Source organism: Nyctereutes procyonoides, unplaced genomic scaffold (assembly GCF_905146905.1).
Source record: "Nyctereutes procyonoides isolate TBG_1078 unplaced genomic scaffold, NYPRO_anot_genome, whole genome shotgun sequence".
In the NCBI taxonomy this organism is placed as follows: domain Eukaryota; kingdom Metazoa; phylum Chordata; class Mammalia; order Carnivora; family Canidae; genus Nyctereutes; species Nyctereutes procyonoides.
This window is the reverse complement of record NW_026575125.1, coordinates 15,445,713-15,458,431: the sequence shown is the minus strand read 5'-3', so window position 1 is coordinate 15,458,431 and position 12,719 is coordinate 15,445,713. Positions and strand designations below refer to the sequence as shown.

At 44.3% G+C, this 12,719-nt stretch overlaps 1 protein-coding gene across 1 annotated transcript in view; it reads left to right on the top strand.

Annotated features, from left to right (window-relative positions):
- Positions 1 to 12,719, top strand: part of MAP3K15 (mitogen-activated protein kinase kinase kinase 15) — a 115,089-nt gene that overhangs the window by 64,629 nt on the left and 37,741 nt on the right. The window contains exons 7-11 of the mRNA XM_055337563.1: positions 638 to 808; positions 5,291 to 5,403; positions 5,638 to 5,797; positions 9,097 to 9,247; positions 10,650 to 10,757. Coding sequence (XP_055193538.1) covers positions 638 to 808; positions 5,291 to 5,403; positions 5,638 to 5,797; positions 9,097 to 9,247; positions 10,650 to 10,757 — 703 coding nt within the window. The remainder of the gene's footprint in view (positions 1 to 637; positions 809 to 5,290; positions 5,404 to 5,637; positions 5,798 to 9,096; positions 9,248 to 10,649; positions 10,758 to 12,719) is intronic.

The window sequence follows — 12,719 nt, the reverse complement described above, 5'->3', positions numbered from 1 at the left end:
TATTTTGTGGCAAAGATTATTTTAAGAATGGTCTAAGGAATCTACTATCTATATGGTAAAAAAATTCATTTTCCACATAATCTAAAAAGGGAGAAGACTGATCTATGAATATAGAAATAATTTTTCAGATCTTCTCCGGTGGATACAACATGAAACTGGAAAACAGATTGCCAGGGTCTTTGCCTGTTTGAGGACGGCAAGGCGTTCTCAGGTCAAGAAATAAATTTCTCTTGGCTTTCTGAATTTGCGGGCTCTGCTGCTTTTCCAAAAAAGCCTTTTGTCAAACTGTTATCATTACAATTCAGGCTTAGCTTCTGAAATCCTTGCTGTTCATCCAGCGACAGGAGCCTGCCGTGTTATTTTTTCTCTTTCCAGACACGTTGGTCTGCATCTGCTTTCATCCACAGTCTAGGTCTTATTGAGAGAAGGGACCAAGTAGGGACCGTGACAGTCTGAGATTTACTGGTGTGAGTCTGAAGCAATTGTTAAATTGGAACATGAAAAAAATGAGTTACAATGCAGACTTTGTTTCCTGCTAAAGCACAGCATCCTTGCACCAGCCCCTCACAGAATGAGTGCATATATACTACTGTGTCTTGGTTCAGACATGTGTGATCTTACCACACAAATCTTTCAGGAGAAACCGTGCAGGCGACCGAGAAAAGGCTCTGCAGGTCATGCTCCAGGTTCTGCAGAGCTGTGACCACCCAGCCCCTGACATGTTCTGCCTGTGTGGGAGGATCTACAAGGACATCTTCTTGGATTCAGACTGCAAAGATGACACCAGCCGAGACAATGCCATTGAGTGGTAAACCCTCCATCCTAATCAGTAGCACAAGCATCTCTGCAAAGAACAGAATTGCAGAGGCTAAGGATCCAGGTCTTGTCCCAATGAATATAAGTCGGCCTGCCTGCCTGTCTGCTGGCAGTGGGAGAAAAAGTCATTAAATGTGGTTTGGGAATTTCCAGATGCCTTTTTCTGAAGAGAAACCATTAGAAACAGGTTTTTGTAGTGGTGACATTCTTCTCACGAGTTCACTCATTTATAAGAGCAAGGAGGAGGGCTCAGCATGCTCCTTCCCAGCTACTGCTTCCAGAACTTTGTTCTACTGCCATCAGGGCGTTATCTTTTCAGTGAGCTTTTCATTCCTTCCTCCATTCATTCATCTAACAAATGTGGATTTAGGGCTTACTGTATGCCAGAAACTTCTCTAGATGGTGGGGATAAAGACACAGCAGACATAGACACAAATTCCTGCCATCATGGACCTTGTCTTGCTGGTAAGGGAAGTCAGAAAAAGAAATGGAGAAGAATAGGATGTTACCTGTTGGTGAGGGTTCTGGGGATAAGGTCATCAGAGAATGGGAGGAGGAGGCTTGAGAGAAGTTGTATGCAGTTTCAGGTAGGTCAGTTGTCAGTGAAGGCGAGTAAAGATGTGAGGGTGGTGAGATGAGCCTTGGAGAAAACTGTGGGGAAAGTGTTTTGGGAGTAGGGGCCAGCAGGGGCCAAAACCCAGAGGGGAAGCTTGCTGGGCATGTTCAAGGATGGTGAGGTGTGAGCAAGTGGAGAGCAGCAGGAAACAGGAGAGGAGAAGACCCTTTGACTCTGAGTGCAATGATATAACATCAGAGTGCTCTGAGCGGAGCAGTGACGAGATCCGACGTGGATTTTCACCAGCGTGCCCTCGCTGTTAGGCAAAGAATACATTTCCGGGGGTGTATTAGCTATTGTTTGCTGCATAACGAACAAGTCCAAAACTTAGTGGCTTAAAAACTTCTCATTTTTCATGATTCTGTGGATTGGCCAGGCCGCTGCTTGGCTGGTTCCACTCTTAAACTGCTGGGCTCACTCCTAAAAATGAGGTCAGCTGAAAGCTCAGCAGGACTGGAAGGTCCAAGATGGCCTTACACACATTTGGTGGCTGGTGCTGGGTGTCGGTAGTGTGCCTCCATGCTCTGCCTGTGGGTCTAATCCTGCCAGACCAGGTTTGTTATGCGGTGGGCAGCATTCTTAGAACATGAAGGCAGAAGCTGCAAAAGCCTCTTAGGCTTAGGCTCTGGAACTCACACAAGGTTGGTTCCACCACGTGCTCTGGGTCACATCACAAGTGTATCGCATGGTTAACAATTCAAGGGTGTGGAGAAATGGACTCCGGCCATGGGCAGGGGCAGTGACAGAGGCACGCATCTCATGAGATGAGGAGGATCTGTGGCAATTAAATAATCTACCACAGGGGCAAGGGCAGAAGCAGGGAACAGCGAGGAGACGACCACAGTAATGCAGGGAAGAGCTGATGGTAGCTGGAGCCAGAGTAGTGGCAATGAAAATGGGGAGATAGCAGAGCCTGGATGTAGGTGGAAGGTGGAGCCAACAGCCTACCTCATCCGTTTCTGTCACAAGAGCTCTTGACATGGCTGCTCCGCTCTCCATTCTAGCTGCTTCCCCTTCCCTCCTCTGGCTCCATCCTGCTCTGTCCTCTCCCCTCACCTCTCCATCCAGTCTCTTCCCTGGTGATCCCCCTCACTCCCACACTTTGGGAACCTGAGCCAGTCTCCAGCCCAACCTGTGTCTGAAGCTTTGGCCCCACCCCACCCCCCGTTTGTTCCACCTGGGGTGGAGCTGCTCTGTAAGATGCAGGATGTCCGAGGCTAAAGCTCCCTTCTGCTCTCCATGCTAGGATGGCCTCCAGTGTCTTGCTTTCTTACTACCATCTTTCAGCCTCCTACGCTTAGACTTTTGTTAATGTTTGAGAATTTTTACTCACTTACCCCCCCCCCATACACACACATGGTCAGGTCCCAATTCTAGCCCTTCTCTGCATCTTCCCTCACTCTTACCACTTCCACCCTGCTTGGTGCCTTTCCCCCGCCCCCCACTCTCTTGCCGGGAATGTTTTCACAGTATCCCAAGCATGCTCTCTGCTTGGTGTCTCTAGAGTCTATTCTTCATCTATTGAACCACCATTCCTTTTTCTTCCTAAAGCTCAGAGACCCACCCACAGCGGCTCTCCGTTCCCTATTAAATAACAATTCAAACTCTTAGATTACCGTTCTATGTGCTCTGCAGACTTTCTCCAACCCACCCTGAGCCCTGTTCCCCACTACCTGAAACATATCCAACTGAACCGAATTTTCCTGGGCGTTCCACAGGCTCCCGCCTCTGCTTTTGCCTTTTTCTGTGTTGGGTATTTCCTTTCCAAATCACTTCTGCTGCACATCTATCCATATTCATACCATCGCTTAAGCTTCTAGAGATGGCCCCACATACCATCTGTGGGTCCCTCTAGACTTGGATTTGTGTGGTGTAAGGATACTTATCCCACTCAACATTAGTATTTTCCCTAATTGTACCGGCTTGTGTGGGGATCTTATTACCTCCACCGCAGTGTGGATTTGTGGAGGGCAGGGACCCCATTTTATTCTTAGTAAATTCCCAGTAGTACCTGATGTACTATTGCGATAGGAGTCACTCAGGGCATTGAAGGGAAATTAATGTTGGGTAGAGCCAAAATAGGAAGCTGTGTTGCCACCACAGTGGCCAAGAATTCAGCCCCCGAGTCAGGAGATGACTGCCTGTGGCTCCTTGAAGAAAGTCTTAGGAGCCTTTCTCCATCCACTTAAGGAGGCGGGGGGTCCAAGGGCAAATGAAGCTTAGTCTTTCTGGTACGTTAGCTTTGGTGAGACCTTGGGATGGTCTCAGCCAGGCTCTCTGGTACTGAGCTGGACCATGTGACCCAGGGAGGCAGGGGGCTGTGAGAGGCAAACCTGGAACTGCAGTCCTGACTGCATGCTCAAATTTTGTCTACACCTAAGCTGGGCAGATGAGAGGCAGAGTGAAGCCCACCCTATGCTCAGAAAACTTTTGATAGTAAAAGAACGTGGCAGGGGAGGAATCAAATACCATAAGATATGATTTTGAAAATCCCCAAAACATTTGGGATAGGGTTCAATTTTATTGGAATTTTGTTGGCTGGGGTTGAAACAACTTTCTTAGTGTTAGTTGGTCCCTCCGTCCATCTGAAGTGTGCTCATGTACTGCCACAAAGTTCATAAAACTAAATTTTAACTGACTTATAGGATGGGTTCTCCCTTCCACAATAAATATTTTGTTGCTGTTTAATTCTCTTGTTGTCATGTGAGTGATCAAATTCCTCCTGGTTTACAAGCCTTTGGTATGAACGGTGCCACTTAAAGACATTTCATTGTCATTACTTCATTGATCAAATTCTTTTTTTCCCCATCCATGATATTCCTACCCACTCATGGAAGGGAAAGCAGCTTTCTATGTAAAGAAAAAGGAGAATTAAGATGGCACTCTCTAAACTTCTGGTACTAAAATGGTATTCTCTGTTTCAGATATTGTTCTTTATCCTAGTGGAATAGATCTCTGCTCTTTCTCTCACTTTATGCCACTATTTGCAGAGTAATCTAGAGTCCAGGATTCTGGCAACACTGCTTCCTACAGGAAAAACTGACTCCATTTTGTGATAAAAGCAAACAGCCTGCAGAGTAATAGCCTACAATTGATGGAATTCCTATGTAATGAAAAATGCTCTGTGTACAAATGGAGTCTAACTTTTAAGATGAGATTTGGACATCCAGTTGTGGTCTGCTTTATGGGGGTAGAGTTATAAAAGGTTTTACATTTCTTTTGTATACTTTAATGTAATTTATTTCATACAGTGATTTTATATATAAATATAAATATAAATAAATATATATGTATAAAAAAAACCTGGGGCACCTGACTGGCTCAGTCAGTTAAGTGTCTGCCTTCTGCTCAGGTCATGATCCCGGGGTCCTGGAATTGAGCTCTGTACTGGGCTCCCTGCTCAGCAGGGAGGCTGCTTCTCCCTCTCCTTCTGCTTCTCCCCCTGCTTGTGCTTGTGTTCTCTCTCTCTCTCTCTCTCTCTCTCTCTCTCTCTTTCTGTCAAATAAATCTTTTTTTTAATTTTTTTTAATTTTTATTTATTTATGATAGTCACAGAGAGAGAGAGAGGCAGAGACACAGGCAGAGGGAGAAGCAGGCTCCATGCACCGGGAGCCCGATGTGGGATTCGATCCCGGGTCTCCAGGATCGCGCCCTGGGCCAAAGGCAGGCGCCAAACCGCTGCGCCACCCAGGGATCCCCTGTCAAATAAATCTTTAAAAAATTTTCCTCATCAGTTTTTTTTAACTACTTAGTGTTATGACATTTTTAAAGAAGAGTTCATGAGAAGGTTGGCTTGTGCCATTACTTACCATTTTTTCCTTGTACCATGATAATAATCTGACGGGTCTGTCATTACAGGTACCGCAAAGGCTTTGAGCTCCAGTCATCTCTCTATTCAGGAATTAACCTGGCAGTTCTGCTGATAGTTGCTGGACAACAATTTGAAACTTCCATGGAACTAAGAAAGATAGGTAAAGCTATTTATGATCACAGGAGTTGATAGGCTTTGGTCACCCCAATTCAGCATTAAAAATTATCTTCAAATAACTAGCATTTTATTTCACAGGTAACAGTTATTCTCTGATAGCACACCTGAGACAGCAGCCAAAATAAAGTGCATGCTATTTCCTCTCTCTAAAGGCTTGCATAATAGGAGAGAAGCTAGAAAGATTTTTCATAACTTCATTAAAATTCAAATCCTTCAGGTGTCCGGCTGAACAGTTTGTTGGGAAGGAAAGGGAGCTTGGAGAAAATGAGCAATTACTGGGATGTGGGTCAGTTTGTCACCGTCGGTGTGTTGGCCAATGATGTCGGGAAGGCGGTCCAGGCGGCAGAGAGGTTGTTCAAACTGAGACCTCCAGTTTGGTGAGTCGTGTGTGTGTGTGTGTGGCGGGGGGTCCTCACTTCTCTCAATATCTGGTCTTGTTCTGAAGGGGAAAGTGGCAAAATTTCAAAAGACAGTAACACTTGCTGTGTTTGTCTTTCTGACTTCTTCATTAACATAAACAATGTAATGGTAGCAAAAACAGCTCCGCAGGCTCACTTGGTTTTATGTGACAGGAAGGAAGGACAGACCCACTGGCACATCCATGTATGGAATATGTCCCTGTGTGCTCTATCTCCAAGATGAGACTTTCAATCTTATTAATTTCTTCAGGTCATCTCGGTCATTGAGAACAAAACATTCTTTGGTACTAGCATGTATTTGTGAAAAAGTGGGTAGTAGAGCTAAAAGCACACCAAGAAAGCAATGTGCATCACAAATGGAAACTGGTACTAAAAAAAAAAAAAAAAAAAGACCAAGATACGGTCAAAAACATGGTGGCACAGCAGTGGCCACAGGTTAGCCCATTATGTAGCCATTAAAACGTGCAAGAAAGAACACTGGGAAACATGGACATGTGTTCATGGTCTGTCCCAGAATAAGAAAAGCCAACAGCAGGGTATATTGTTCTTGATCAGCGGTTCTCAAAGTTGTTTGTGTATCTGAATCCACTATGTTGATTAAAACACAGATTGTTGGGGGATCCCTAGGTGGCGCAGCAGTTTAGCGCCTGCCTTCGGCCCAGGGCATGATCCTGGAGTCCCAGGATCGAGTCCCGCATCAGGCTCCCTGCATGGAGCCTGCTTCTCCCTCTGCCTGTGTCTCTGCCCCCCCCCCTCTCTCTCTCTCTCTCTGTGTGTGTGTGTGTGTCTCTCATGAATAAATAAATAAAATCTTAAAAAAAACCACACAGATTGCTGTGCCCACCCTTAGGATATCTGGTTCCAAAGGTCTAGGAAGGGGCCTGAGAATTTGCATCTACAGCTGACAGTCTGCTGCTGGTCTGGGAAATCACGCTTTGAGAACCACTGTTCTCTGTGGACTCCTTTTCATTAAAAAGTGGTGTTCGGCATGTAACTCAGAGTAAAGTCGGCAAGGGGTGGGCAATAGCTGACTTGCCAGTTGATGTGAAGCTCCATGAGAATCATCATTCTGTCATGGATTCCTGTGGTCTCATAATAGGTGCTCACTAGATATCTGTGTAATTATTTTTTAAGATTTATTTATCATTCATGAGAGACACAGAGAGGCAGAGACATAGGCAGAGGGAGAAGCCGGCTCCTAGCAGGGAGCCTGATGTGGGACTCGATCCCGGAACTCCGGGATCGTGCCCTGAGCCGAAGGCAGATGCGCAACCACTGAGCCACGCAGGTGTCCCAGTATCTGTGTAATCATTGAATGAGGGGTTCTCTCCAAAAGGGTGACAGTGGTTCTCTCAGAGACATAGCCTTATGAGAAGTTTTTAATCTTTTTTATCTTCATTTTTCTAATTTGTCTAAAATGCATTTGGATTACATGCATATTTTAAAATTTTTTATGTTTAATGATCCACTTTCATCTGCCCCCTGTTCTTGCCCAGCTCAGTAGGACAGTCTGGACTCCCAGGGGTCAGAATGTCTGTAGTCGTTTTCAGTTGAACCCCATTTCTTCCCAGTCTGAAAGACCCAAATGTGATCCCCAAACCATATCAACATCTTGGAAGTCTTTCTGAGGCTGCGCGAACAGGGAGGCAGGCAGAGCCTCTAGCCCTCCTGGAGCAGCTGCTTTTTCCAGAACTTTTCTTTTCAGGTGCTCTGCTGCACCTGATCCAGACAGAGCGGACTCCACAGAGGTGACAGCTGAGCCTTGGTGCATTCTCAGTGCATCCGCACCTACCCTGGCTGACAGTGTGGGCACCTAATATCGTAGCCCCAAGACCGCCCCGGGGTTCATGATTCACTAGAAGAACTCATAGGACTCAGAATGGCTGTTGTACTCAGGGTTAAGATTTATTACAATACACGTATATACAGATGGAAGTCAGTAGAGGCACAAGGCATACAGGGTAGAGTCCGGAAGAGGCCAGGCACCAGCATCCCGCTGTCCGCGCCCAGTGGGGTGACTTACACAGTGCCGATTTCTCTCCACAACTATGGATGGCAGCACACACAAAGTATTGACAACCAGGGAGGCTCACCAAGGCTTGGTGTCCAGGGTTTTATGAGGGGGCTGTCGGTTGTACAGGTATGGAGCATCCATGTGGTTGACCTTAGTCACCGAGTCCCCAGCCCCTCTGGAGATGACACTGATATAGCATGGCCCAAGGCCCCCACCTTGAGTCCTATTGTTAGGATGGACTAGGTGGTGTGGCCCAAGGCCCCCCGGTAAACAGAAACATTCTTACCAGACTGAATAGCCCAAGGACTCAAAGATGATGTTCCAAAAGCCAGTCAAGGGCCAGACCTTTCTTTGGAATGTGTAGAGTTTAGACAACCCAGGCCTACTGAGTTCATTGTTAGGTGCACAGTACCCAAGCAAGTCAGTCTGAGTCAAGCTGATCTGCCTTCCCAGGGCAGCTCCAGACTTGGTCCTCAAAGGACAAAATAATACTCTGATGCTTTCAACTCAACCATCTGCATTCACTACCAGAGAGGATGTGACCAGTAAAGATGTGATGAGATTGAAGATCTCATAACTTCAAAATCTGCCTGGTCAGATCTAATTTAAAAAAATACAATGAGTTTCACATTGGTGACTGGCAGAGGTCAAGAAGAAGAGGAGGGATGGAAGGGAAATGGTATGACTGTAGAAGGGAGACGGGAGGGATCCTTGTGACAGTGAAAGTATTTTTTATCTTAACTGTATCCATGTCAATATCCTACTTGTGATCTTGTTCTAGAATGTTATGAGCTATCATCATTGGTACAAATCGGGCCAAGGGTACATGAGATCTCTCTGTATTGTTTCTTACGACTATATATAAATCTACAATCACTTAAAAATAAAAAGGTTAAGTTTAAAAAAGACCATGAGTTTGCCATTTTGTAATTGGTTTGAATTTCAAACTGCATGTTTTTGTTTTTAAGACGTTAGCAAATGTTTGCCAGTGTTTGCCACACTTTGAATACCATTAACCCAATGTTGGTAAAAAGCCATATTGTATGATTTTGTTGGACAGACTTATTTTGACCGCTCTTTGGATTTCTTTTAATTAAGTCTGTGGCTGCCAAATGATAAAGAAGCACTCATTACACAATATGATTTTAAGTAAATGAAGCTTTTGGGAAACCTTTTTTAAAGGGAGTAGAATTGATTCCATTTCTTGAAGAATCTAATTTATTGGTGCTCTTGATTTTTCCAGGTACCTCCGGTCATTAGTTCAGAACTTGTTATTAATTCAGCGCTTCAAGAAATCCATTACTGAACATTCACCCAGGCAAGAACGGCTTAACTTCTGGTTAGATATGATTTTTGAGGCAACAAATGAAGCTTCTAATGGACTCAGATTTCCAGTAAGTCATGCTAAATCCATTTCTTTCAGATAGAATAAAAGAAACTGGGGATTGGTGCTAATTATTGAGTACTCTGAAACATAGAAAAACCTTAGAGTAATTGAAAATATTAGATACCCATCAGTCTTCTGTAGAATCAGCCAGTTGATTGATCAACTCACTAGAAAAAGTCAGCTATGACCTCTAAAATAGTGGTCTCAACTGAGAGTCATTTTGTCTCTTGGCGGACATTTGGCAGTATCTGGAGACATTTTCGGTTGACACAACTGCAAGGAAGGTTTTGCTCCTGGCAGTGGGGTGAGGGCCAGGGGTGCTGCCAGCCACCCACAGTGCATGGGTTAGCTCCTCCCCGAGCACAGAAATACCCAGCCCCAAATGTCAGCAGTGCCATAGTGGGGGAACCCTGTTCTAAATCAGTGCAAGAGTAATAGTAAAATTTTGGAACTTGGTGCTGTTTGCTGTTGAGCTTTGGTTTGCCTCCAATGCCACTAGTTAATTTTTAAAATATTATTGGAAAGCAAAATGGCGATTAGCTTTTTGTGTCAAATTTAGACGACCACCTTACAAGGAGTCTTAAATAAGATATCTAAGCACCCTAGATATTGAGCTTCAGATCATTATATTTCATATTTATGCCATGAGATTTTGTGAACGTGCCATGTTGAGGAATTTCATTAAACTTCTAATGGAGATTAAGTTGTTTGAAATAATTATGATAATGATTTTGTTCTTGGGTAATAAGTTTGAAAATCTTTTAATTATGAAATATTTCAAACTTATTGAAAGGTACCATAAAAAATAATGGAACAGACACTTGTGTAATCTCTACCCAGATTTAGCGACCTTAAATATGTTGTTTTACTTGCTTTGGAAATTCATTCATTCATTCTCTTCCTCTCTCCCCCTCTCCTCTCTTCCTCCCCTTCCCTCCCTCCCTGACCCCCAGCAATAAAACATTACTGATGGAATGTCACCTCACTTAGCATAAGTCCTCTTGTATTTTTTACAGACTTGGGTACCTACCTGCAGATCATCCAGTTTCCTTCATTTCTCTCAAAAACTGTTGCTTCCCTGTTTCTTCTGTCACCTTCTTGGGCAGGCCTTTCTTGGCCACCCTGGCTAAAGTGACCCCGCATACACCTTTATTTTGTTGTGCTTGGCTCAGAGCTGCCTATGTGACCATATTCCATATCCCTATGTGTGTATTTCTTATCTGCCCCATCAGAGCATGGACTCCCATGTGGGGAGGGGACTTCTGTCATGACTGGTGTCCATGGGCCCTAGAGCAATGTTGGCACACAGACTCAAATACTTGTGGAGTATAGCACTTTCTACTTGCTCACTGGGCAGAGTGACCTGTCTGTGGTATGTTCCTGTGTGTCACAGAAATCTGTTCTTTTAGGTGCTGGTGATAGAACCAACCAAAGTCTACCAGCCTTCGTATGTCTCTATAAATAATGAGGCTGAGGAGAAGACAGTTTCTCTGTGGCATGTCTCACCCACAGAAATGGTAAGAAAAAAAATCACAGCTCTCTTTATTCTCTGTTGTGTCGTCACAAATTCAGTGTTCAAGTAAGAGAGTCTTTGTTGTAGTACTTGAAAGAACAGGCACCTGCGACTGACTTGTAAGGTCCAGGAGTCTATGAGAGTATAATTACAGATGGGAGAGAGGATGCTGGTTTTCCCATTTTATATATGTTTATATTATATATTTGTGTATCTGTGTGTATGAATGAATGTGTGTATATTTATGTGAATGAATACAGGCTTGTTGAGAAAAGAAGTTAAGGGTGCCTAGGGTGGCTCAGCCATATAAGCCTCTACCTTTGGCTCAGGTCATGATTCCAGGGTCCTGAGATCAAGTCCCAAGTCAGAGTCCCTGCTCTGCAGGGAGCCTGCTTTTCCCTCTTTCTCTGCCATTCCTCCTGCTTGTGCGCTCTCTCTCTCTCTCTCTCTCTCTCTCTCAAATAAATAAAATCTTAAAAAAAAACAAGTTAAACCATGAGGAGTAATGGGGAAAGTCCCTCCAAATCCCCCAAAACCTCCTTCCCATTCCCCTCCCCAGTGACTTGGTGGATATCCATCTTTACCATTCTCTAAACTCCCTTATGTATGTGTAGGTGGGTGTATGCATGCAAACATTGTGTGTGTGTGTGTGTGTGTGTGTGTGTGTGTGTGTGTGTGTAGAGAGAGAGAGAGAGAAGCATTTTCATTAAAGTGAGATCATACAGTGTATATTATTTTGCAACTTGATGTTTTGATTCTTACATCATAGACAGTTTTTCATATAGCACACAGTGATCCATCCACCTGATGTTTTTAATTGTAATATTCCCTATATTCTCATATCATGGTGATACCTTTCCAAGTATGGATGAACCATAATTTATTTTCCTACCTGCCTGCAGTGCACATTCCAGGCTCACCCATGCACTCTAGCCAATGATAGATAGGAGGTCAGTGCCCATCCTGGTGGTTGCACCCTACGTGCTCCCATAGATTGTTTCAGGAGCAGAGATTCCCCAAAACGGAACTGCTAGATTTAAGACTACCTTTGTTTAAAAGTTGATAGCTATGGGGCACTTGGGTGGCTCAGTCAGTTGAGAGTCTGACTCTTGGTTTCAGCTCATGTCGTGATCTTGGGATCCTGGGATCAGGCTCTGCACTCAGCAGGAAGTCTTCTTGAGATCGTCTCTGTCCCTCCATCTCTGACCCTGCCCCCATTGACTCTCTAAGATCTTTAAAAAAGAAAAAGAAAGGGACACCTGGGTGGCTCAGCCGTTGAGTGTCTGCCTTTGGCTCAGGGCGTGATCCCGGAGACCTGGAATTGAGTCCCACATTGGGCTCCCTGCATGGAGCCTGCTTCTCCCTCTGCCTGCGTCTCTGCCTCTGTGTGTGTGTGTGTGTCTCATGAATAAATAAAATAAAATCTTTAAAAAAAAAGAAATTTGACAGATACTAAAGATAAATAAAATTTGAAAGCTCCTGTCAGGTTTGTACCACTTCAATTTATATTGACACCAATGATACTGGAGAGGGAACACTTTAAGTGCCCACTAAAGAGGTCACAGAAACACTGGGCTGTGCCTGGTGTCTGTGGTAGTAACTATGTTTTTGTCTGTGTGTGTCTGAAGTACTTCTTCAGCTTCTTTCTTTAATAAAACATTTTTAGTAATCTAGCACCTTTGGCAAGTGCATTCACTAGGTAGATCTATTTGCTTTGTACATGTTTTCATGGAGTGTGGGGAGACGTCTGCCATTAACCTGGCAAAGAAGGATTTTTTTCCTAGATATAAGAGAGTGAGCAATTATGTCTTCATCAGGCAAATATAGACCATATCTTCAAAAATGAAATGCAACATTGGAGAATAAGCAGAGGGCCAGAATCATATAAGAAATTCCTTATCAGAAATAGTCCTAACACAGCACCCCCCCCATTGTTCAGGGAGTACAAGGTCTGACTTCTGCTGGA